The sequence below is a fragment of the Pleuronectes platessa genome, chromosome 2, assembly GCF_947347685.1.
Source record: "Pleuronectes platessa chromosome 2, fPlePla1.1, whole genome shotgun sequence".
NCBI lineage: Eukaryota > Metazoa > Chordata > Actinopteri > Pleuronectiformes > Pleuronectidae > Pleuronectes > Pleuronectes platessa.
The window spans coordinates 16,579,695-16,606,327 of NC_070627.1; the positions used below are offsets into that span (position 1 = coordinate 16,579,695).

At 38.8% G+C, this 26,633-nt stretch overlaps 2 protein-coding genes across 51 annotated transcripts; both read right to left on the bottom strand.

Annotated features, from left to right (window-relative positions):
• Positions 1-1,108: 1,108 nt before the first annotated feature.
• smug1 (single-strand-selective monofunctional uracil-DNA glycosylase 1) lies at positions 1,109-3,865 on the bottom strand. The gene is made up of 2 exons (XM_053436679.1): positions 3,339-3,865; positions 1,109-2,546 (listed from the first exon to the last, which is right to left on the bottom strand). The coding sequence occupies exons 1-2, from the start codon at positions 3,678-3,680 to the stop codon at positions 2,016-2,018; spliced, it is 873 nt and encodes a 290-aa protein (XP_053292654.1). The 5' UTR covers positions 3,681-3,865; the 3' UTR covers positions 1,109-2,015.
• Positions 3,866-4,824: 959 nt separating this feature from the next.
• znf740a (zinc finger protein 740a) lies at positions 4,825-25,166 on the bottom strand. 50 transcript variants are annotated; one of them, XM_053436702.1, is made up of 22 exons: positions 24,845-25,165; positions 22,606-22,768; positions 22,222-22,404; positions 21,550-21,696; positions 20,734-20,854; positions 20,411-20,494; positions 18,619-18,633; positions 18,234-18,347; positions 16,878-16,961; positions 16,369-16,452; positions 15,823-15,906; positions 15,427-15,510; positions 14,828-14,911; positions 12,802-12,885; positions 12,329-12,412; positions 11,880-11,963; positions 11,362-11,445; positions 10,489-10,572; positions 9,959-10,042; positions 8,792-8,875; positions 8,270-8,388; positions 4,825-8,089 (listed from the first exon to the last, which is right to left on the bottom strand). In XM_053436702.1, the coding sequence occupies exons 2-22, from the start codon at positions 22,648-22,650 to the stop codon at positions 7,916-7,918; spliced, it is 2,010 nt and encodes a 669-aa protein (XP_053292677.1). In that variant the 5' UTR covers positions 22,651-22,768; positions 24,845-25,165; the 3' UTR covers positions 4,825-7,915. The 50 variants fall into 50 exon arrangements, with proteins under 50 accessions (XP_053292677.1, XP_053292685.1, XP_053292693.1 ...); XM_053436710.1 differs by having other exon boundaries at positions 24,803-25,165; XM_053436718.1 differs by lacking the exon at positions 24,845-25,165 and adding an exon at positions 24,519-24,663.
• Positions 25,167-26,633: the final 1,467 nt, after the last annotated feature.

Sequence of the window (26,633 nt, forward strand, 5' to 3'; positions counted from 1 at the left end):
CACCTCACAATCCCAAAATCAGCAGATTGTTAAAATAAACCAGCAGATAAACCACCAGTATGAGGCAGAAGTTGAATATGTGATTCGGATGTTGACATTTCTTTTGATTACTCTTTGAAAAGACAATAACAGACTGAAAGAGTCAAACGATCTATAATTAGTTTGAGACTCATCAGTCACCGTGTTTCAGTAACTTGGATGCAGCCTACATTTATGGAAGAGTCTATGAGCTGTTTGATTTATTTTGTTTATGCTGCATCATCAGTGATTGCGAAATATTTGCAATCCCAGTGGTGAACACTTGGTGGCAGTTTAGTTTTCGCACAAACCCCCTTGCAACAAGTGGTTGGTAGTTTTGGTGCGTTTGGGGATTCACATCGAAAGTAGATAAAATCAAAAACACAAGATGACAAGAACACATTTCGTCAGAGAAGCAGTTGAAGGCTGCAGAGTGGAGCTGATATTTTAACATGTCACCATCAGATGTAAACAACATAAAAAAACATGGATGATGGTTCAATTCTGTTTTGCTTCTTCAGTGGGATCATGTCTGCTCGAGCGTCAGGTCAGTTGAGGTCATATCTGAGTCATGTTCAGTTCTCCTGCAGGAACATTTGGAAACTAGAAACTGATCCTCCAAACAAATCGGACCCTGATTTGGGACGATAGGGTTGTCAGTCAATCACTTGTTCCACAAAAGCTTCTATCCAAAGTGGTTTATAACAGAGGGACAACACTAAAGCTTCAAGACAATAGCTTAAAGAATCAAGTTCTAAGTCAATGTGTGGAAGTTGAGGTAAAGAGGTGCAGAGAAAGTGCACAGTAAGTGGAAGATAGGATTGTTAGAGGTGTAAAAATAGGAGGTTTTAAAGAGAGGGTTGAAGATAGGGACAACCTGACAACATCTGATCTCACGCTGGTTCCACTATTGGGAAACAAGATGAGAAGAGTCTGGACTGTGATTGATGGGCGACTTGTCACAGCAGGAAAAATACACGTGTCATAAGATTAAAAATATCTCCATAATATTCAAGTGTCCCAGTGAACCCTGTTGATGAGACAGATCCAGCATATCCTCTATTTATACCCTGAGAGGGAAGCAGCTACATTTAAGTCAGCCATCATTTTATTACATTCATGGTTATAAAAAGCTTTTCTACTATGACTGAAAATAATGCACATGTCCAACACTTAAACTTTCACTAAGCATGCTAACACTTAGCATGATTCATCAACTTGCTGAATGGGATCATATTAGCAACTGTTAAATATCAGCCTGTGTTTTCAGTCAGCCTGCATCGATGGAGCACCAGAGGTAAACAACCATGACAAACAATTGTATTTCATTATTCTGTATTTAATTTAAAAGGACATTCAGAGGGTCAAGGATTAGTGGAATGTACATAAACAAAGTATTTAAAAAGTGTAAGAAAGAATAAAATACTTTATAAAAATAAAAATCCTTACAGATTCAATAGGGCCTCTCACCATTCGGTGCTCGGGCCCTAATAAATGACACAACAAAAAAGTTATCTGCAGTATTTTAACATAAACAATGTTTACAAGTATTTTGTAGGCTTTTTCTAAACCAATCCAGTCAGGCTAATACATATCTGGACATGTATATTGTGTATTGAACACACGCACATACTCATTTTTAGTATGGGACAATTCATTAAAATACAGTTTTAACAAATGTAATCAAAGGCTTCTTTGACAGAAACTTATACAATAGAGACCCCTGAGTTTTTCCTTATATGTAAAAATGATATAAAGCACCGTATAGTTACGTTAGTGTAGAAAGTAGAAAGAAAAGAACATGGAGCCATGATCAATCCTTGCTTCTATAAATAAAACCACCTAAAGATGAACAGATGTTTGCTGATGTGTTTACAGCATTAGTTATTAGTGTCCCATGAGCTCTTAGTGGAGCTGTTTGTTGCCATCGTCAGTGAAGCTGAAATGTTCGATCACTCACAGACAAACAAACTGAGCCTGAACTTGGGTCTGAATAGTTACGTGTTGTCCAGCAGCGATAACAAACCCAGTTCGGCCAGTTTGGCTCTGGCTACATCCTCCCAGCCTTTATTAGCGAGTGGGTTCCTAGGGGACGGATGCATGATCCCCTCGACCCGCACAGTGACACCTGCAGCAGAGAGAGCTCGCCGCGCCCGCTGCTCTGCTACCCTTCCAACCCCGATCACCATGGAGACACCCAGCGCCTCCACCACCTGGCACAGTGCTATGTCACACAGGGCGAGGAGGGCCTCCCGCTCAGCGGCAGGAAGCTCAGGGGGAGTCAGGTTCTTCCCGCTGGCGCTTAAGAAAATCAGCGGGCAAAGGTTGTGCACAAAGCAGTGACGAAAGAAGAGCCCAGGTTCACCGCACAGCTTTCTGAATAAGCCCCAGAAACGTGCTCCACTCACTTCCCTCTGGGTACAGGCCAGACCCGTGATCCGTCGCTTCGGATGCTCGTCATGAGGGCGACCAACCTCGCCTTCAATCTTCAGCCATTCAACCACTGTCTTCACTTCACCGAAGGGGACCTGGGGACAGAAGGAAAAGATCCTTTAAACAGCAGCTTGATCCCTGAACCACTTGTTTGCAGCAGAAAACTAACGTAGAGATATTTAATGTTGTTGATTGATTCAGGCCCAGATCTTGACACTTAAGTGCTGAATGTTTGAAATCAACACTTTGTGGTAAATAAGAAAGGGGGCACCCTCTACTGGTTGAAACTTGGCTGTTGTAATTCAACTGGAAGCAGGTGACACATCTGATGTATCTCTTCACTGTGTTTGCACAATGCACTAAAAATATGATTTATTTATATTGCTATCGATAATTATATTGGGATAATAATTGATTTTGTTTAGTTTCTCAGCCCAAGTTAAGCTGGGTCCACATCCTTAAGTGACCCGGATTTCAGCTGATTCAACAGTTCCCACAATGACCAGTGGAGAGAAACCTCCAACAGAACCAGACTGTGTGGGAAGGGGGCATCTGCCCCGCCCGGTTGGGGTGAGATGAGATTAATGGAGGAGAGAGGAGAGGCGAGTGGAAAAGAAGGGAGAGAAGAGAGAGATGAATTAATATTAGTGATGCCTATTAATGATGCCAGTTGATAATAGCAGCATCAGTTAATAATAATAATAATAATAATAAGGTGTTTAAAATGAAATGCAAAAGTAAAAGGAAAAAGTGCACAGCTGTTGTTGGAATGGTGTTGTTTGTCATGTAACAGTTTGTCCCAGTTCTAACCGAGGCTTGTTGTTGTTGTTGTTGTTTACTTTGTGGACACGCCCTCAGCATGTAATGTGAGTATCCCGGCTGCTCACCCCAGTCTGCGCCATGCCGAAGGGTCCCGGGTTCATGCCCAGGAACAGCACCCTCTGGCCGGGCTGACAGAACTTCTCCACGTAGCAGCGGTGCGTGTCCCAGGCGTACTCCAGCGGGTTGTAGATGTACCTGACCGGCTCGCTGAAGCTCAGCCGCCGGAGGTGGGTGTTCAGCTCCAGCTCCACCTGCAGGAACCTGGCGGACGAGGAGGAGGAGGAGGAGGGGGCCGTGGTGACCCCCGGCACCGGTTTAAATCCCCCTTCACACAAAGCCAGCGGCTGGTCTCCATCTTTACAGCCGCGGTCAGCCGAACACTGCGCCGCGCTGCTGTCAGCGGACATGTTCAGCTGTGGGCGAACAATACAACTTCCTCCTCGTCCGGTTAAAGCATTTACTTTGTCTTCGTCAGGTTTGATGACGTGTTGACGCTGTTTGTCTTCTGATCTCGAGCCTTTGTTTATCAAAAACAACACTTCCTCCTCCAGTCGCTACATTTTCTTCTTCTGCGTCCTCCTGCGCTCTCAGGGCGGCGGCTGCCCTCTGCAGCAACACTGCTGTAATTACAACCTCAATCTCGTAGTATAACTTAAAGGTTCAGTATGTGGAATTTATTGACATCTGCAAGTTGTTAAATACCCCTCATTTCAAGAAGCCTTTTATTCACGACATTTATTTAATTGATCATATATTTTTTTAAACATTCATATAAATATGTTATTATAATGAAATCCAAGTTTACACTCAGTCCTTGAAAGCTATCCATGTAGCCTACAAGAAACAACCTAATTCCCCATTTGGTTTTAACTACCAGTGTATGGATATCTATTATGTAATAATATATAGAGTTCTTTTTACACAGAATTTTTGTAATTGTGTACATCTTATTCAGCTGATATCGGTAGTGGTGAACTCTCCTGTGGGTAGCAAGGTGTTAAGTATGTCAACTTCTTCTTCAATTAGGGTCTATGGTCTAACTCCAACATAACTCCACAGCATCATTGGAACGTACCACAGGGTTTTTGGGTTGGGCCGACCAGCACAGTTGCAGACTCATTGGGTCAGTTAAAGAGGTATAAAATACATCAACGAGACCAGGATGTTCCAACGCTTTGAGCTATACAAACATTTTGACAACGGTTTATATGACACAAAACTTGTATTTCAGCCAACTCCCTATTTTCTTATTGATGTATCGTGCCATCTGAAATGTTCATTATTAGAAAAAGTGTGATACAAAAACCAGAACCTTTTTATGTCTTATATGTCAGAAGAATTCAAGTACCAAACTTTAGAAAAATCAAATAACATTCAATTGAAATATTCTTAATACAACCTCACAACTGCTTGTGCTAGATAATATAGCGATCGGTGCAGGATGGCTCAAGTATAATTTTAAGCAGTAAATCAGTCTCTAATGCCTCAACTTTACCACTTGTTTGAGAATCAACACATCAAAATTCAGTCACCAAGTCAAGTGAGCACATGTTTCCTTTACAAATTCTTTTATTTCAGCATAATAATAAGAAGCCTCTCCTCTGATTTTCATACAGTTGAAACTAATTGGATCACAAGGGTACATATTAGTTAGCCCATTTTACAATAATCATTGTAACATTTTTTTAGGAAGTTATTCTTATGCACTCATTTTCCTACACAAAATAATCAATATCAAGATCCTATCTTAACTGAGGACCATAACTCTGCATGCAAGACTAATAAAGAAAACAACTAATCTGTGATAGCTACTGTTATGCTGTTGTTCATCTAAGACCATTATCAATATAATTTACTACAAATACCAGGGACTTTGTATAAGAAAAAAAAAAACATTTTCTTGTGGAACTACTGCGTCTAATGTCAAAATTACTGAACATACTGGGCTCTCAACTGTACTGATCCAAATTGTTCTGTCCACTTTCTGTCAGGTTGAGGAGAAATAGGCTTAGTCTAAAACCTAAAATCTAGTACAGTCTGAAGGAAAAAATATCCATCTCTTTTTTGTCTTTTTTTCCTCTCACTCCAGTGTTTACATTTTCATCAGAATAAAAAAAGGTCCTTGAAACAATCATCAAAATGTGATGAGAAATTCTCAAATAAATCATTTGATCCGTCTGAAAAATTAAACCTCAATCTTATAAACAAATGATTTGAGACTCAAGGATTCTATTGCCTTTAACAATGCGATTGATAATACTAAAAACAATAAATGAAAAAAAAAGGTATTAACAAGTGACGTTAACTATATACTGTATTGCCCTTTATCCATTTGTCAGTAGGTGCTCATGCCAGCCTTATCCCTTCCACAGAATTGTAATGTGTGATTCCAGAGCAATGTAATGCATTTCTCAAACTTTATCCTTTCACTTCAAACTAAATCCCCTGTTTGTGCACATTTACACGTCACAAAACTTTGTCTTGATATCAACGGATCATTAAAAAAAAACTTCCTGTCATACTTTTGGGGAAAAGTCCTAAACTCAGATCTTTTTTAATCAAACACAAACATCTGTTAATATAATAAATCAAAATCCAAATAAAGTTACCCCGGATTTCATATCTACTTAGTCTCATCTTAACCTTTAAATTAAAACCATGTGTAAATCAAATCAGACTGCAGTCTCCTAAAATCTCCATTAAAGGATTTCTGCCATCGCTCTGTTATGACGTCTTAATATGAACATGTCCTGTCTGGTAAACTAACCTCCTACCCAGCACTGAACTCCGGGTTAAACAGCTCGATCAGGACACCGCTATCACTAACTAGCCAATCACAGAAAGGATCAAGTTTGAGAAATTCCCCAACAGGCAGCACATCGGCTCCGAACAACCGTCTCTCTGCCAATTACCTCCAAACGAGTACGAACAAAGTTCATAAATCTTGAAAAGAAATTGTTTGTTACAATATCATTTAGTACTACAATGATCATTTGTGTATTTGCACTTACTTAAGGCTAAACCCAATGACATGACAGACATCCAGTATTACACACCAACCACATAGTATTTGGATAAAAAAGGCAATTGTTAGTGTGAAGCAGATTCAAGCGAATGTGTTGATTCTGCGGTGGCCTGTGAGCGGCCAAAGCACTGCAGTGGGAGACAATTGAGCATTACCGACTTCTCACAAGGACTGTTTGACTCCCAAGGGCTCCTTTAGGATTATACACTGTGTAACACGACCCCAAATATTCTTTACCATCATAAAGACAACCTCTTTTGACAGAACACGTCTTTTGTAGCTCCACTAAAGCCATCAACATTCTGTAACCACGACGGCGTCAAGATAAAAAATAAAACACAAACCATGATGATGAAAGGCTGTGCCATCTTAGTAAATACATCTGATCCACGATAATAAACAGTTAAGAAAAAAGTCAAATGAAAAGAAAACAAACAGGAACACACTAAGGCCACGCGATTCTGTATACCTCCACTAATCTCACAACGTGAGTATCTGTACAAACAACATAATGGGACTTCAAGTGGCCAACCTGCCTTATTTTAGACCAGGATCTATGGACAGAGCCGAGAGACAGTTTTCTATTAAGCACTGGAGATCTCTGTATACACTGAAAATATACACAGCTGTAAGTACAATAGCGTAACTGAAGAGGAGGACTCGCTAAGGCTGCCATCTTGTGCCATTTCCTGAGTCATCAGCATACACAGAACACAACGTGCAGGTTGCCCTCTCATCATCCACATCTTGGAAGTCCTTGTTTACAGTTATGAAGCACTGTCTGATATTTCTTTTTGTTTGTACATTAACACTCTTGTGTTCAAGATTTCGCTGAAATAGTGGGAACCGACCGTGTTTGACACAATTTAATTTCCAGTTTCCTTCTGGCCCATTTTGCATAAAAAAAAAATATCATCACTTAAGCCCCATGGTGAAATTATAATTCATATTTTCAATTATTTACACGAGTAAATCATTAAGACTGTTCCTTCTGTGACGGTGAAGTCAAGGTGATCTTCATTAAGAACAGACCCTGATTTTAGTGAAATGTCTTATGCGTAACTTTGTTACCTGCAGAGTAAAAAAAGATCTGGTTCGAGAGATGTGAACACAATGGTTTCCTTGTTTCACAAAGGGGGTTAAATGTATTTTGACCCAAGTGACAATTCTTCTGCATCAAAATGGGCCACATAAGGAAACTTAGAAAGAAGGTCTAATACTTTTTTCTCACCACTTCATCCCATTTTGTTGCCAAGACGTCAGGATAAACAATCCCCACTGCCCTTCCAGAGTACCACCGAATGCAGGTATTTTTTAACAATAATAAACCTTTTTTTTCTTTTTGCAAAAATGAATTAGATTAAGTACAAAACGGGACCACTGTTCATCACAGAAAAGTCTAGTCTTTAAAAAAACAGGGAGGAAAAAAAGGAAGACACAGTAAAAAGTCAACAAAACAATAACACAAAATGTCCCTCTGTCATTAGTAATCCCAAGACTGGAGCTGCAAGATCAGTCTGTGCTCTAGTGTGGCCCCACTAAGCACAGAGCTGAGAAAAAGAACCCTGTGGCTTGTCCCTTCTCTAGCCGTGTGGTGGATGTAGGGAACATGGAATGTCAGACCGCCAGCCGGCCTGGAGGGGGATGCAGAGGACTCCAGGTTGGGGGTGCGGGTGGGGGTTCTTGGGCATATGGACGTGGTTCGCAGCACGGCTGGTTCTCTACTTTGGCTACGTTGCGACCCTGGCATAACCGCCGATGCCGCAAAAGCCGGTCTGTCCGAGAAAAGTTCTTGAAACACAAATTGGACACTTCAAGTTAATGTGGGAGTTAATGTGTTTAAATAGCATTAAGAGAAATGAACAATAAAGACAAAACTAATCTTCATGTTGCAATTTCTGGTAACAATTCAGAATACCTGAAATGTTAGATTAGGGTCAATTGACTTTCTGTCATTCCATTCATACATACCTGCTGGCACCGTTCACACTGGTAAGGCTTCTCCCCACTGTGGACACGCTTGTGTCTCTCAAGGTGGTAGCGCTGGATAAACCTCATATCGCACATGTCACAAGCAAATGGCTTCTCTCCTACAAGAGCACACACACACATACAGTCAATGCATCAATTTTAGCGTCTTGTACCAACACAAAGGGTGCAACTTTCTAATCTGACTTTGCAGAATACATTTTCCAACACAGTTGGAACAACACTGTCCTAACAGTACATTTTACGTGTAGTTTCAGCAAATGGATATTCTACAAGGCCTCGTCATCAACTCATTATGTGTAGATCAGAGTGGAATTTCTTGTTTTCATGGCTTAGATGTACATAACATAGAAGCCCCTTAAAACTGGGGCAAGTATTTTGAGGCTGGTTCAACATCCCATCAAATGACTTGACGACCCAAACTCGAGTTTGTTGTGACCCCGTTCTGTTGCAAGCGCCAGAGCCTTTTTCAGTAAAATGAGGGTACGGTGAAGGAACGCATACCCGTATGAGTGAGGCTGTGTCTCTCCAGGTGGTTACGCTGAATAAACCTCATGTCACACATGGAACAAGCATACGGCTTCACCCCTACACACACAGAGCAATATATATTAGCCCTACCAGCCACATGTGCAATATATACAACTGTAAAGTTAAAGGTAGCACTAAAACACTGCTAATAACTCTTTTAATTGTAAGTATTTTATGTGCATTTACCTATGTTGAAATGTTCAAACATGCAACTAAAAATACAGCTGACCTCAATTTTCTAAACAAAATATGAAATGTAACATGTCAGGATTTAAAACAAAAGAAACAGGACTTGTTATATGTGCTGTGTGTTTGGTCTAAATAATCATTTAAATCCTCACTTGACACTGCAAAAACCTACTATACCATTTCAGCGTTCTCTAATCCATTACATCTAAATTTACAAATTGTCTCTGGAGATTAACTTTTCTAAAGCCGTTTCTACTTTTAAGATGGAGTAGAAAGATATAAAAACGTCACAAACTAATGAAATCATTTCAATATCAATTGATAAATGGTTGAAATACAGTAGTGGCCCATTTTTAGTAGGGTAGGAGTAACTTTATGCGCTTTTAATGCATATTGAATTTCAAGAGTCTGGATTTATAAGAAATGTGCTTTTCTGTTTATGCATAAAATATTAAAATACACTTTTTTTATTATTATTATTATAAGAATTGCAGCCTGGGCAGAGTAAGGACCAGTGTTCCAAAGCAGAACTGGAGTCAATTAAAAAAACCATCCAACCAACAAAATCGCAACTGTATCCTTTGCTTTCTTCACATTTTAGTGGTTCAAAACATCTGATCAACACAAGGCTTGATCAACAATAAACATCTAACCAAATGGATTAACTGGAATTTAAAACCGGATTATTGACTTTTAGATCCTCACCTACAGGAGAATGAGTTTGAGCAAACCCATGGGTGTGCAACACACAATAGATTCACACTGTCTGCAATTCTAGAGAACAACTATAACAATAATATATTAGGTAATAGGAACAAACCTGCACACCCAACAAAATACAAAAACTTTTTTTTCTTTTTCTAGCCATAGAAGCGTATCCCTCATATTAGCACAATTTAAGGTAACTGTTGATCTGTATCATGTGAGAAGGGTCGGTGCACGGACCCATACCCGTATGAGTGAGGCTGTGTCTCGCCAGGTGGTAGCGCTGAACAAACCTCATGTCACACATGGGACAAGCAAAAGGTTTCACACCTGAATGTAGAGCATCAATACATTATTTTCAGGACTTTAGTTTCTGTTTCACAATCCATCAATCAGTTATGTACTTGAAACATCTAATTACAATTGATGGGTTGTTAACCACTTGAGAAATTTTTCCAAAAAGTAAGCATATTGACTTAATATTTGTTTCTCCAAATCCAATTAAAAAGGCATCAAACTGAGTTGTCAAATTAGTAATCCACTACTTAACACATCACATGAGCTGATGATGTCACAGTCCTGTATTCATTTTACATGTAAAGGTTTTACTTCAATGTTTCATTTACGTATATGTTGTGTGATACTATTGATCAAGACAAAAGTAACATTTATTTTTACAGATTATTAATAATAGCCTCAGACAGTTAAACTTGTATCTGGCATAATGTAAAGACAGTCTGATTTCAGTGACATGGGTAGGGTGGGCGGACGCATACCCAAATGAGTGAGGCTGTGTCTCGCCAGGTGGTAGCGCTGAAAAAACCTCTTGTCACACATGGTGCAAGCGTAAGGTTTCACACCTAAACGCAAAGTAGCAATATTATATTACTTTACCTCACTTTGCATTCTTTACCATAAATACCTGCTCTATTGGTTATTAACCACATATGTGCCAATTATTGCCAAAACATGAAGATATTTCAAAGGCTTCCATTCTGCAACACTTAATTTGACCAAAACAGCTACAATAGTCATTTTTTAAGCTATATAAGAAATACAATTGATTGACTATCATTAGAGTTCCAATAACAATCATTCAATACCTTTAACGTACCTTGTTTAAACAGCTTATTGACTCAGGGAGAATTTAAATCATGTTAATAAATAACCATGTATTTGGGTCTTTGAAATTACCTACGACTGAGCAACTTAACTCCAGCAAATGTTTCATGTTCGATTTATCTTTACCACGGATGAATGAGCCTATTAAAAGAGGGTTGCGGAATACTTTTTTGAAAAGCTATTTTCTATGAATTGTGATAACATGGAGTTGAATTTAAAAAGCAAAGGATGAAGCCAAATGTGTTTGTGCTGCTAGTTTTTAGGCTTTTCAATTAATTATTTTTTGAAGGTGCCAATTGTCCAAGTGGGAATGTATTAATTCTAACTACATTATTCTAATTGTAACAGAAATGTCCTTCACAAAGTAAATTCTTGGTGCTTGAAATGTTTACAAAAAAATACTTAATGTACGCTCTCTTATATCAAACTTCTACTTTGAAACCGGTTGAGCTGCTGATATTGGCACAATAAAGACTAAGTAATAATGATCTAAAAAATGTGAGAAGGGCAAATGCACCGATGCATACCCGTATGAGTGAGGCTGTGTCTCGCCAGGTGGTAACGCTGAACAAACCTCATGTCACACATGGTACAAGCAAAAGGTTTCACACCTAAACGCAGAGCATTAGGGTATTATTTTCAGACTTGAAACTTCTTTTGTGTTCACAATCCATCAATAACAAATACACACCTAGCAACTATAAAGAATTGATGGGTTGTTAACCTCTTTTTAGTTCTATGAAAATGTCTTTGGGAAATTATTGCTCATTGTTTTTTTCCCCCTCCAAATCCAATAAAGAATACTTCGAATTCCCACATCCACAAATAAACACATCACATGAGCTGATGATGCTGCAGTCCTGTCTTTACACACTAGGACTTAATGGTTGCTTTTGCTTCATGTTAGTGAGGCTTGACCAAGAAATGGTTCTACTGATAAGTTCAAAAGATAATTGACAATTTATTTAAATGCCTGATTTTGTATCTGGCATAATGTAAAGACAGTCTGATTTCAGTGACATGGGTAAGGTGGGCGGACGCATACCCAAATGAGTGAGGCTGTGTCTCGCCAGGTGGTAGCGCTGAAAAAACCTCTTGTCACACATGGTGCAAGCATAAGGTTTCACACCTAAATGTAAAGTAGCAATATTATATTACTTGGCCTCACTTTCCATTTGTTTAAATTTAGAAATTAATATATATGCTATTGGTTATTAACCACACAATTGCCAATTCATGCAAAAAACTGAACACTTTCAAAACAATCCTCTATCCTTGTTGTGTTGTAGTTAGCAACAAACATCAGAAGAACAAAAGAATGATTGACAGTTAAGCTGCTTTTCTCACATAATGATACAGACTCTGAAACTACTATATTAAAACTTACTACATCTTAATATTTGCCCTAAACATAACAGTTATACGACTGAAGTGTTCACTGTGCACACTGATTCCTAACACTGGATGTCATGGGCACGGTGCACGGACCCATACCCGTATGAGTGAGGCTGTGTCTCGCCAGGTGGTAACGCTGAAAAAACTTCATGTCACACATGGTGCAAGCATAAGGTTTCACACCTGAATGCAGAGCATCAGAAACATTAATTTTGTGTCTCTGCCACTAATAAAATAAATGATAGAATAAAATAAATAAATCTGTACTTAATCATTGAAGAATACCAGTCTGCACTAAATTGATATCTGTGGTTAATAACCAATGTTAAACCCTAAATTTACTTACAAGAGTACAATATAACATGACAAGTTATAAATTACAAAATTCCCAGAAATCTTAAATCCATTTACACAATACATGAGATGATGTCATTTAGTGGCCTTTAACAATTAAAGTATACCTGATCCATCATAATCTGTGTATGAATAAATATATTTTTAATGTTAGAACGAGCATTCAGATGTTGAAGCATCCTAATTTTGTGACTGGTTTAAGATTAGCAAACGCATACCCATATGAGTGAGGCTGTGTCTCGCCAGGTGGTAGCGCTGAAAAAACCTCTTGTCACACATGGTGCAAGCGTACGGCTTCACCCCTATGCACACAAAGTACCAACTTTAGCATTTAGAGATTCAACTGCCAAAAATGATCACTGCTAAACTTTACTAAATGCTTAGTAAAGTTTGGTAGCACTCGTCAGCGCTTTGTTTACACTGGAAAATCCAGCATGCTTCAGATAACTGCTATTCCAATTGGAAATTAATTTTTACATCTAATTGAAGAAACCATTACTGCTGAAGATAGATGGACGAAAGTTCAGATTCGGGAAAAAAAATATTGTGTAGACCGCAACATGAGCTTTTTTTCAAAACTAAAAACCAAATGACCAGACAATCAATTGAGGCAAAATCGAGGTCCCTAATGGACAAAATCCAGCAAGCACAAAAGGCATGTCATCTTTTTGAATGACACCAATAGGTGCTTGTGTTCATGTAATTTCCACTAAAGATTTTGTCACAAAAGGTTTGGTCACGCTGATCACAGAGGTTAGACAATTTTAGGCAGTTGGTAAACAGCTATGAACAACAGATTAAAGGGACACATTATGCCTATTTCAAACTCTATATTTTTATACAGGAACTATATCAGCGTACCAGAGTTCTGTCTTTCAGTCACAATGTGCATGTAATCATTTTTCTGTACATTACCATTAATAGTTGTTTCTGTGGGAAATGCAATATAGCACAGAATTAAGTTATCAACGGAAAATACAATGCTAATGTTGCAGGTAGAATGTTATTCTACTGTCGCAGAAAATTATTAAAGTGTGGATATTCCCATGTTTGAGAACTGCTGGATTACCATATAAGAAATAATTACTTTAAGCTGACCCATGTTTAATATGGATATTGTAACACAAGATAAGAAAATAAGAAAAAAGCATAATGGGTCCCCTTTAATATCAGACATTGGTTTGCAGAGCAACTCTGATTTGAATTGATTTATAGTGACAGACAATACTCAGAAATCATCATACAGAAGATAGACTAACAACTTTGCTCTCACTTCAAATCTAAAAATATTATACTGTCATATTGTCAATACACAAATATAATAGGTAAAATAAAACTATTCATAAAAGAGGATCATGTGTTATTTCTTCATCTTTACTTTGAATGTGAAATGACACAATGACTCGATGTTTGGCCTAAATATAAAACATAAGTCCCATAAACATCAGCTGAAACCCTGCAGTGTTTTTACCCCACACAGGTGAGCTGCAGGCTGTGACACAGATGCAGCTGCTCCACAGTGAACACCTTTCTTGACCCAGTTTGACGCAGTTTTTGGACAAAGTTGATCTTTGCTCACACAACTTTAATTTGCATTAATAATGTGAACGTGTAATTTAAGATGGGGAATGGACGACTCCAATTGACCTCAGTCATAAGGGTATTCAAATTATCCTTTTAGTCAAGTATCAAGTAGAAAAATAGGAAAGATCTTAATGTGCAGTTACGCTTTAAACTGCAGGTCACAGATACTTTGACACCTTTTAGGTGTTCCTCTTTTCAATTATACTTTTTGTTCATTGTTTATTAATCATGTAGGCAATAAAGTTAGAATTTAAAATGATTAATTATGCAATACTGTATTGTGTCAAGGCAGAAACTTGCAGCAGATTTTAGTTGATTCAAAGACAAAGTAAACATGTCTGTAATGTAAATGTATTAATGCTTGCAGAAATCTAAAACCTGAACAATTATAAGCAATATATCTTAATAAAACTACAAACCAAAGTGAAGAAACTTTTTGCTTAATGGTCATCATGTCATTTCATTGTCAAAGTCTTTGCAGTATCACATTATTATGCACATGCTTATGAAGCTCCTTGTAAATGTGACATGAAACATCATCACTTGTCAATACGGTGACATAAAGCAATACAAACTCGAGTTTGAAGCAGCCATGTAAACATTAATGTGGGCACATGCTGGAGCAAAGTACAGGAGAAAGAGGGTTCAGATAATACGTACCTGTGTGAGTGAGACTGTGTCTTTCCAGCTGGTACCGTTGTATAAACCTCATGTCACACATGGTACAAGCATATGGCTTCACCCCTAAACAGAGCACAAGAAAGTTAGATGTACTTCAATACACTGACGAAGTTCAACCATAATGATAGGATTTCAGGTTTGCATGCTGTGTTACAAAGTTGCATTACACTGAAGATTTCAAGAACCAGCCGAACCAAGAGTCATGGTAAATCATAATTCAGAAAAAAACGGGTTTACAGTTTGCTATTGAGACAACCTTGTGTATTATTCAGTGACCTGCTCACTTAAAATGCTTTTCAGTGTAATGCTCCTTTTAATATCTATGTAATATAATGCTCAACATGCAGCAGGACCATTACAGTGTTAATCAGAAACTGATCAGAGAGTCACTTTCTCAGTGGACAGATTTCCAACAAAGCCTAAAATATTATCTATTAAACATTTTTGAAAGGGAAGTCAATTTACCAACAATGGCGTATTATGGAATCAAATATAGAGGGAGTTATCAATACAACAATCATGTGGAGTTTTATATCAAAGGTTTCATTCTGAAAGGGGAACAATTAATTCAAGCATACCCGTGTGAGTGAGGCTGTGTCTTGCCAAATGGTAACGCTGGAAGAACCTCATGTCACACATGGAGCAAGCGTATGGCTTCACCCCTAAACGCATACAGTACCAAACTTTAGAAAAGACTTCTCATCAACTATATACACAACATTTGTCATTTTACACACGAGTCAGTGTTATGTCATTGCAAGGTCTATGTATGTTCATGACTAACTAGTCTATATATACACAAGACATAAAATGTGTCAACCCAAAAAGCAGTTAGCAAATAGAGAAAAGAAAAAGCTACAAGTTTTCTAATCTTACATAATCAAGAATATTGAGTAGCACAAATTACAATTTACTAAAGTCTCACAGGTAGGCAAGGCCTACACACAAGTGAGAGGGATAAGTAAAACTTATACCCGTGTGGGTGAGAGTGTGTCTTGCCAGGTGGTATCTCTGGAAAAATCTCATGTCACACATGGAGCAAGCATATGGCTTCACCCCTGCACACACAGAGCAAAGTATTTTGTAAAAACAACACAGTGAACTGAACAGGACACACTCACTTATATCATGTATCCAGACATGCCAAACACAGTGGCACTTACATTACTCAACACTACATTATATTACTAACATTGTCTTATCTCTCTGCAGGCTCTATAATGCTGACATGCATTGAAAAGGCTGAAAGTGTTTATTGGTATTAATGGTATTACTACAGATCACAATGCTGCCTTAAAGCGTAAAGTCAAAACCAAAAGGCATCTTCAGCATGCCCCAGTGTTAACGTCGGCTATATGCCTCTGTGCATTTTAAAAACTAGACTCAAATCAATATATAACAAAGTGAAAGATAAACTTCAGTACACTGGATATTTGGGCTCTAAGGTAACAAAGGGACAGATACACTTCAGTAAACTGGGTATTTGGGCTCTAAGGTAACAAAGAAGGGCAAACCCATACCCGTGTGAGTGAGGCTGTGTCTTGCCAAGTGGTAGCGTTGGAAAAATCTCATGTCACACATGGAGCAAGCGTATGGCTTCACCCCTACACACAAAAAGTATGTAAATATAAGAAACAGAAAAATAAGTTTCAACAAATATCCATCAACTCTTCCTTTCAAATAAATCTTGCTTCTACATTAAACCATCAGCCAAAGTAGAAAAGTCATCAGGGGTTGTTGTGTATTTAGGTGCTGCACAATATATGCATGTATTTACATGAGGAGCTTAAAAAAGTTTTGTTTTCTTACAATCAAAACATGTCTGGATACATCTTTATGTTTATGAAAATGTGAATGTTAGCGGGTAGCCAGCCTAAATCTCAGTTTTTACTGCCGAGTTAAAAAATTCTCTCTATCAAGTGCTTTGTGATAATATATGTTGTGATTTGGCAATATAAAAATAAAACTGTTTTGAAATGTTACTTTTGAAACAGCACAATCTAATGAACTCAAATAAGCAGACGCATACCAGTATGAGTGAGGCTGTGTCTTGCCAGATGGTAACGTTGGAAGAACCTCATGTCACACATGGAGCAAGCGTAGGGCTTCACCCCTACATACACAAAGTATCGGCAGATTAGCTATGACGATCCTTTTGCGTCAAAGGCACACATCAGTCAGAGAAGTTACACAACTCGGACCTTGTAAATATTATACATTCTAATCAAGCTTCATGCAAAGGAGCAATTTGTTTTGACTCCAATTGGTAAACGTGTCTTCTGTTATGGGGTGCATTCGTTTTCAAATTATCCACAATACATCATGAAACAGAACAGCAACACAATATATGAGCCAAGCGTGTTTAAAAAGGAGTCAGCATCGAAATAGCACAAAAAGCTTAAGACGGTGATCATACTGGGCAGCTGAAGTCGAAACATTAGCAAACTTTTACACCACTCAACATCAGCTTAACATCTATATGGTGCACATCAATTTAACTTATGGTGGCATATGATTCTTTCAAATGTTACAAGTTTTTTCTAGTACTCAACTAGCACGACTTTCAAACGCTTCCAATCTGATCTCCGCCATTAACAGCAGAAGTAACTGCTTCAAGCAATCGCACAATGAATAAAATATAAATCTTAATTTAAAAAGCCAGACAATTAAAGTTTAGAAACAAGAGTTGTGCAGCCAATAGTTTGCATGTAAAATAAGTGTGGACATCAAAGGACTATTCCCATAATATACCATGGCCTCAGTTAACCCGCTACTGCAACATGACTGGTCACTGCAGGAATAACAACAAAACCGTTGCCCACCATTAAACATTTATTTTAAATTATTTGGTATTTTGTAAAAAATAGAAAGAATTATTTTCCAAAATCCAGAGTGAGCTTTTCTCCTGAAGAATTAGATCCTTCAAACAACAGTATTTTGACCACTCAACCCCATCTCCTATCCTTTGGCTTTGAAACCATGCTGCTTCCTTCAAAAGTACTCAAAGCTCCTCAACCACAGTAATAGAAATGAATAAATAAGCTGTCTGAACTCTTCAGCTCTGCGAACAAGTCAGCAGCAGCAGCAACTATTAACCAATAAAATAAACGAATAGAAAAAATTGTGTCTAACAGCAATGGTACAAGATGGATAATACACTTTGAGGGGTCCACAGGAAAAGGTATTTATTAAACTTGTATGGTAAAATGGCCAATGATTCTACATGTCTATTTTGTCTGGATTTCCAAATATAAAGATACATGAATCTGATTAAATAAATCTGGATAAAACTTTTGCTTAGGAAAAGGTGACGTTAAATGCAGCCTCTCCTTAGTAAGAAATAGTGATCTAGACAAGACTAGGTAAATAAATTAAGTTTCTTAACTTGAACTGGGTACGGTTAATGGACGCATACCCGTATGAGTGAGTCTGTGTCTCTCCAGGTGGTAACGCTGGAAAAACCTCATGTCACACATGGAACAAGCGTACGGCTTCACCCCTACACACACAGAGCATAAAATTATTAGCTATTCAGTCTATCAAATAAGTGAAAATGTGACAAAAAAACATAATTTATTATCTGGAAAACAGAAACAGATGCAGTGTTGCCACGAAGAACTATTGAGATATAGGAATAATATAGTATATTTGAAATAATATGGTATATTTACATACATATGCCAACTGAGTTGGGTAGATTTGCATTTCTCTTTATGAATACTGGGCGAGTAGTCACTGACTTGGAAAAACGAGGTTGGAAGTTGACTTACCCACAGTGCACACTTCTTTAAACAATGAAAAACAAAGAATTTTGTGTGAAAGGGTGCAACGCAAATACTGAAACTATACATAAAATATTTTTCAATGTACTCCTCACTTTTCATTTTATATAAACAATTAAGAACAGTCCTTTGATGTCCATGCAGTTATTTCAATGACAAAGTAATAATTACATACAAAAGTGATGATTAATACATGACTAAATTAATAAATATTGCATTTCGTGGCCTATGCTTTGAGCCTTTGACATAAATACTTTGGGGTCCACAAGTTAAAGTCCAATTTTAAGTCCACGATCAAAAAGTCTTCCTTATATGTCTATTGTCTTTTATCATGTGTCTATCTCACTTGTCTTGATGTAATACTGTGCTGATACAAATTAATAATTTAGATAAAAGAAATTCACTCATTGCTCAATTATTTTAGTCTTTCAGCCGAGAAACCCATAATGTTGACAAACTAGTATAGCCACCGATGTGATGCTTCAACCTGCTCCTGAACTTAAGACAGGGACTGCCTGCTGAAAAGATTTTCTCATGTCAAATCGTCCCAAATAAGAGCCAGTATGGTCGAACAATGAGGGGGGGCAGATATAGTTTTCCTTTACTTGTGACTACAAGCTGCCGTGATTAGGGAAGAAACGGTTACTGGCTTTACATTTAACCACATAAAATTCCTGACTGTTAGCACTACTGTGTGAAATTTAAATTATCATTATAACCTCAGGTTGATTACCAGTGTAAAGCTCATGTAGAAAACTGTCTAGCAACGACCACAGTGCACAAGTGTCCCACACAGAGGCGCTTGTGCAGCATGCAACATGGGTTTGTTGTTATGTTTTCCGACTGACATTTGGGGTTGATGCCAACGACTTAACGCAACAAGTTGTTGACCTTCAATAAATAATGAAAATACTATCGATTTTATTGGTAATGTATATGTCAATATAGGACTTGGTGAAATTACTAGAGTATGTGTATCAGTAACTTTTGAACATTTACAGCACACTCTTAAAAATACTGTGATTATACTGATAATCGTGATCATTTTGGTCACTATGATCGTGATACAAAATCCTCATACCACTTCATCTCCTTCTGTGATATAGCATTCTGAAGGGTTGTACTGCACACAGTGCTTATGGGGCATGCAACAACTGCTGGATGGAAGAACATGCTGGATTATAAGCCCGAGTGACGTTATGCTTTAAAGTGAGCACAGCATATAAGGAAAAGTGTATCAGCTCATATCTTTGCAAGGCACAACAGCATTTGCATCAACAATGCAAATCCAAATAATGAACAACCTCCTACTTCACTTATCGCCTAAAGAAGTTAAAGCAAAAGGTCAAATATGTGTCAAGCAATATCAATATATCACAATAGAGGAAGAAGAGAGATGTTATTGAAGACATATCAAAATGTTGCAATAAGCAAGAGATTACAACTACAACAAAAAAACCATGACAAATGTATCCCTCTAAAGATACCACAACTCAACAGCACTATATTTTTAGATATTTTTGAGAAAAGGATAGAGTTTTTAATAGTGGACTCTGGACTATTGGACCGTACTGTGTTGAATCGTTGTAGGAAATAAAATGTTTGATGTTGAGGGACCAACATTTGTAAAACAAATACTGTCTTTTATGGTCTGAATAGATTTTGGGGGTGGGCTTTGTTGGAAATTACTGTCCACAGACAAAATGAAACCTGAGCATTTGTCCATGACTACAGAGGTAGTCAGATTTATGTTGTATGGGTACGGTTAAAGGACGCATACCCGTATGAATGAGGCTGTGTCTCTCCAGGTGGTAACGCTGAATAAACCTCATGTCACATATGGCACAAGCATACGGCTTCTCCCCTAAACCGAAGAGCACCAGTTTTAGTCAAAGTCCCCACAGATACCACCAATTAGCTGTGGGGCAAAGCTATTACCAAAACAAGGTTTTTAAAGCAGGCCATTGCAAATCCTTACAGTAGCTGCACACTCCCAGATTCAGTCAAACTCAAGCTCACTTTCAACAAATGACACATGTATTCAAGCGATAAAAGCTTTTTGGCTTAAATGTGAATGCGAATTATTCTAAGCGCGACCCATACCTGTATGAATGAGGATATGTCTCTTCAGGTGGTATCCGCTCCTAAATGCTCCATAACAGTGATCACAAATAAAGTTTTTCTGCACTTTAGATGATGGACCGTTCTCATCTCCACCTGTGCCCTGAGGACAATAAAGAATAATGGTTCATTATTTATTCCTCATCCCCTCCTTGATAACGCACTAATAGAAATAAATGTACAGACCTTTTTACCACAAAAAACAATGGTACACGTCTGACACGTACCCACCCAGCTTATCAGAATCGGATGAAAACATAAAATTCTTCTGAAATTACATTATTTTTAAATGTGCATATTCCGTGTTTCATACAACAACATTCTTTAGAGTTTACATCAAATGTTGTTTTGTTGTTTTTGACGTTTTGTTAATTCTACACCCCAAATTGTCTTTGGCATAATGAGACACCAAAGTTTTTCTGCTTTTTTACGACATGTAATTCACGTCTAAATTGAGAAATACCCCCCAATTCTTCCAATGGCCTAATGCCCTAACGTTACAGCTCCCCCTGCTATGCACACAACTGCAGTTATTGTGCTCCGCTTCACTCTGCTCCCCTCCCCCACTTTCCTCTCCAGAGATCCTCCACCCCCTCCACATCTTCCCTGAACTCCTCCCCCCACCCCCACACAAACAAAATGAGCACACATGAAGGCTCAGTGCCATGCGCACTCCAATATAGTCAAAAGCTTTGACAAAAATGTGTGCAAGCAGCTAAAGATGTATTTTCACGTAATAAGATCAAATAAATATGCACAGAAGAGACCCTTCCCCATTTAGCGAGCGCACCCACTGACCTTCCCTCCCCTTCCTTCTTGTTCTCTCACTTTACAGGGCGTCACTGATTTCCGGTTCTTTTTTTTCTGCTGCATGTCCTCGTTGGCTCTCATCTCCTTCTCATCCAGCAGGCGGGGAGCTTGGTATTCACCTTCCTTCCGGATAAGCTACAGGGCCAGAAAAAGTCCATTATTTTCTCATTTCATTTATAAACAAAAAAAATTGAATCTGAACATGACTCAAATTAGATGAACCACTTTTGGTTGCGTTTTTGCCACTTTGAGCTGAAGAAACAAGTGTTGAATAGTGTAAGTTTATATATTTCTACAATCAACACATGATTTAAAATAATCAGCCATATATTGTGCTGGTTGTGGCAGGGATTTGTTAATAATTAACAAGAAAGCTGTTCTCAGGATAAAGGACAATGAGCTATGTGATGCCCCTAAAACTGTAACTATTTTTAAATTACATGCAACCCTGCAGTAAGCCATATAGTGAGATAATTATATATATATACCATTCAATTTATCTGCTAAAACCTGAGATTAATTCAGAGGTGAAGTTTTTCAACAAAGACATTTTAATTTTCATAAATTGTGTTATTTCATGTGTTTACACCCTTTACAAGATCAAATGTATAGAATATAACCACCCCATTTTTACTCTGCATTTCAAAAATGGGTGCTAACCAGGGGTGGACAGCTCATTCCAGAGGGGAGGATCATGTGGCTCTGGGGACCACGGTCATGTCCCTCTCTCTGTTGTGGTACATGGCCAAGAGGAGCCATCATTTTTTTGGGCGGAGCAGCCATGGAACTGGCCTGCATCAGGGCCATACTTGAAAGGACAGCTTCACAACCAAGCAGCCCGGCCTACGAGAAAAAAAAGAAAAAAAGAAGAAGAACACATTACCAACTGTACCGAACATATAAAAAAACTGTCTGCAATTGAATTTACAACAAAACTGCCAGTTATGTGGCACTTAACAAGCTAATCATCATCGACAACATCCTGAGTGACACAAGACTGCAGATAAAGTTATTGGTAACTACTTTGGTGTTTTCAAAACGAACCCATTTCATATGGTCGCGGACTGAGCTGCTGGGCAGATGTGACATTGCTGTGGTGTATGTGAGCGCAGGGACAGGGGTGGGGACAAGGTCATCCAGAGATCCGTCAGTCAGGATGGTCGGGCTGGTGGGAAGCCACACCCACCTCACTCATCTAGCATTAAAACTGAGGAAGGAGGAGGATGTGGATGAAACAGACAAACATTAAATCACAACAGCATCACTGGCTGTCTTTATCATTATACACTTCATTAACTCCAGTTAGGATGGGGATTTTTCACAATGACATTTAAACATCGGAAACATAATAATAGGCATGAATGTTCTTCACTATCCGCGTAACCATGTCACGAGACAGATACAAACTGCCAGTGTTTACGAACTGCCAGTTTTTGATCAATGATACTTTATACTGCATTTGTAATATGCTTTTTGTTTAGTTTTTTTCTCCCTTTCGGAGCTACCCTAGTTGACCATCCGTATTTATTTGCTTCTCTGTAGCCCCTATACATGAGTACAATCTAACAGTATGCACATTGTGATTGGGAATTTAACTGGGTATCCTACCCCCTTCCACAACAAAGGTAACAAATATGTAACCATTAATTAAATTTCAGCAAGTAGCCCCTTTCCATCGACAGAAGGCAAATTTGCTTGTTTTTTTACTCGTGTAATTTTCAACATCAACAACATGCATTAAAACAGTTAGAGAGCTGAGAAAGCAGCATAGAGGCCAGTGACTTTGTTATGATGGTTGCCATAGTTAGTGGGTGTTGATAAAATGTGATAACAAATACAAGTCATCACAAGTCACAAACCAGCCAAAGAATCTTAGATCAGACAACTAAATGTGCAGAACCATTTGTAACAATATTGAACTCACCCCTTTAAAATGATAGCAATGACAAATCAATAATAGGTTTGCTAATGTTCCCAATTGGATGATTGTTGCCTTTGGCAAAAACATAACTTAACCATTAAAAAGAATTTTATAAGAGTTGCCTAAAAGACATAAGAAAACCCCAGACACTTGGTATAAATGACTGTTCTCTGCATCACTCAAACATATTGTAATCACACCAGCAATAAGTTAAATTTAAATAAATGTCTATTGGTTTGCAGAGTATACAATTCGCAGTTATGTTTAAGGGCTATTTACGAATTCAACTCAAAATAACAAAACATAGTCGGAAGAAATCGTCCAAACCTCTATCAAAAGGTTCTACCACGTATAAGGAACGAGTATCCAACATTGACTGTGGAAGCCTTCACAATGGGCCAGTACAACCTACGCCGACTGAACCCCACGCTAACCTGGTCCTACGCTTTTCTTCTGACATGGGGTTCGTTAACTAGCCCGCTACGAGTAGGCCATTAACGTAACGTTCTTCGAAGACACTTGGCTCGAACTCATGGCCACTTTTACTACTTCAAAGTACGTTTTACCCATGTCTGTTCCGCAGTCCAACTGTGGCACAAGTTAATTGTGGGGCCTGTGCGCCATAATAAAAGTTTACGATAGGCATAGGTGCATTTAAACGCTACAGTGCTTTGACCAGTGGTTAGCGAGCTAACGTTGCTAAGAAAAATAGACTGCGAGCGCTAACAATTGCTAACGCTAATTCAAAGAAAGACGAGCATAGTTGTTCAATTGGCTTTCGTCGAGTAGATTATTATCAATAACACTATGGGGTTATGTATTTTACCCAGTGCTGGTTGAACTGGCCTTCGCACCATCACCACCACCCACCCCCTCCTTAAGTCTGCTGATGTTGAACAAGCTGGCTAACTTTAGCTAGCCAAAAGCTAAATGCTCGCTGGCGCCCACGAACACTACATCGCTAGCAAAAGAGCCCCCCCAACGCCCACCTGGTTATCGCCACGATACGGTGGTTTCACATCCGCGTATAACTCACGGGCTCCATCGATTATATATCTTCGCCACGATACCACTTTGAAGACACAGCCTCAACTGGCTCAAGACGAGATTGAGCGATAAAGACATTCGTGATGGCCGTCGCTGCGAGAGCCTCCCCCTCCCGTCGCGACGCTCGAGCTAGCGTTTGTTAGCCAGCTAGCCGTGGCTAACGTAGACGCTGCAACATTCGGTGAAAAACCCTACGCTGCCATTCTGAGCACCATCCGCACATACACAACACTCTCGAAATGACGGAGAAGCGAATGCACAGTTAAAACTCACAGAGCATCAAGGGAAGAGCCGAGGAGACGTGTGTGTATCTACCTTTTAGCCTCACGCCTCCGACGTTTTTTCAGCAGCGTCTAGTTTACAAACACAGGAAACGCCACAGGATGTAACCCACTCCCCCACACGGCAGCAGCAGCGAAGCCTCCTCCAGCGGAGAGAAAAGGCTCATCCTCGGCTGTCTGCTCCCCGGGAAACACAGAGCGTCGCTTGATGGAGCGAAGAGGGGATGATATATATATTTTTTTTGTTAATCCATCTGCGTGCTGCTGTAACGGTTTAACACCCACTTGAATGGGATGTCGATGTTTGCAGCGGCGCTGGCCTCTCGCAGTTTGACGACGAATGAAGAGGCGCAGATGAAGCGGAAGGAGTGGGCACTTACAATGACAGAAAACGGGGACGTGCACATCATGGACGTGTTAACAGTGGGGTGCTCTCAACCCGCAGCACATGTGCCCCGTGATAAATAACAATTATCTAATCATGTGATTGATCTGATCGCAGCCACTTCATTGTTTTAAATTCCAATATGATAAATAACATGATAGAGCTCCTGACATTCTGCTGTTAAACTGGAGATGACGTCAATATTCATTCGACTCTGCACTGTGCATCATCTCTTTTTCCTGTGTCTGGCTTCGTTTGCATGTTTGCCTGAAACCAGACAACAAGCACTCTCTTTATTAAAGGTTCATTGTGTAGGATTTAGGTGAAAGGGATAGATTGGCAGAAATTGAATATAAAATAATACTAGTGATGTTTTCAATAGTGTGTTTCATCAGAATTGTACGAATTGTTTCTTTTCTTTACCCTAGAATGAGCCCTTTATATTTAAATACTTTGTTTACATTGGAAGAGGGTCCTCTCTACAGAGGCTGACATGTTTTTTTTTTTTTTTTTTTACAGTAGCCCAAACTGGACAAACTAAAAACCTTTTGAGTTTTGATGAAAACTGAAGTCTACCACAGATTATATTTCATGTTTGGAAGGGGAGGGTCAGATGAGGGCTGTTTAGCTGCCACACGCAACTACACCACTAGATCTCACTCAATTCCACACACTGTACCTTTAAGTGATCATCATTAATCAGACACTAGTGCAGTGGCCATTCTAAACATGCCTGTTTGGAAATGGGCTGTTTGCTTAGCCTGTGGTGATGCTTGTTGCAGCTTTCTTTCTGAAACCGTAAAAGTGACTCAGTCCATAGAACCCTGAAGCCATGCCACCGAAGAACAAGAGCTGTTCACCTGCTAAATCAACGTTCGATGAAGCTCGACTCAGTACAAAGAACCCCAAACTGGAGAATCTATTGTCATCGCCATTGTCGTGATCAACAATGTAAATTATTCTACTGAGTCCCCCTGCCACAATGTGCTGGTTGTCTGTTTTTTCAAAGTGACTCATCATTAAAATGATGTGTCTAAATCACATCAAATTCGACACTGCACATCCTCGGGCCCGTTACCATACAAATGCCAAGAGTGAAGCCAATATGATGAATAGTTCTTGAGATATGCGAGCCACATACAGACAGATATTTTGGAATTAATACCTGTTAGCCTTGGGTTTTATGAGAGAAATCCTCCTTTGTGTGCTCGGGATTTGCTTATTTGCCTTATGTCTTTAGTACTTCAAACCTATACAAAGATATTGCGTTAAAATCAAACTTAAAAGTCATATATATTGAAATCAAGCTCACTTTTAGAATTTAATCTTATGTTTCAGCCAAAATGTATCGACGGCAAAGGTCTTTAGTGAACAGTTGAGACAAGGAATCCTTTGCTCGGCCCTTGAAGTTGGTTAATATAAAAACATCACATAGGAC

Bases quoted from the DNA above. Each gene is read 5' to 3' on its own strand.
- smug1 (XM_053436679.1), bottom strand. From the start codon at position 3,680: ATGTCCGCTGACAGCAGCGCGGCGCAGTGTTCGGCTGACCGCGGCTGT. The intron at 2,547-3,338 runs GTGAGCAGCCGG...TTCTGTCCCCAG, and splicing joins TCGGCATGGCGCAGACTGGG to GTCCCCTTCGGTGAAGTGAA.
- znf740a (XM_053436702.1), bottom strand. From the start codon at position 22,650: ATGTCACATCTGCCCAGCAGCTCAGTCCGCGACCATATGAAATGG. The intron at 11,446-11,879 runs GTATGCGTCCGC...CTCTGCGTTTAG, and splicing joins ACACAGCCTCACTCATTTGG to GTGTGAAACCTTTTGCTTGT. The intron at 8,090-8,269 runs GTATGTATGAAT...TTGTGTTTCAAG, and splicing joins AGTGTGAACGGTGCCAGCAG to AACTTTTCTCGGACAGACCG.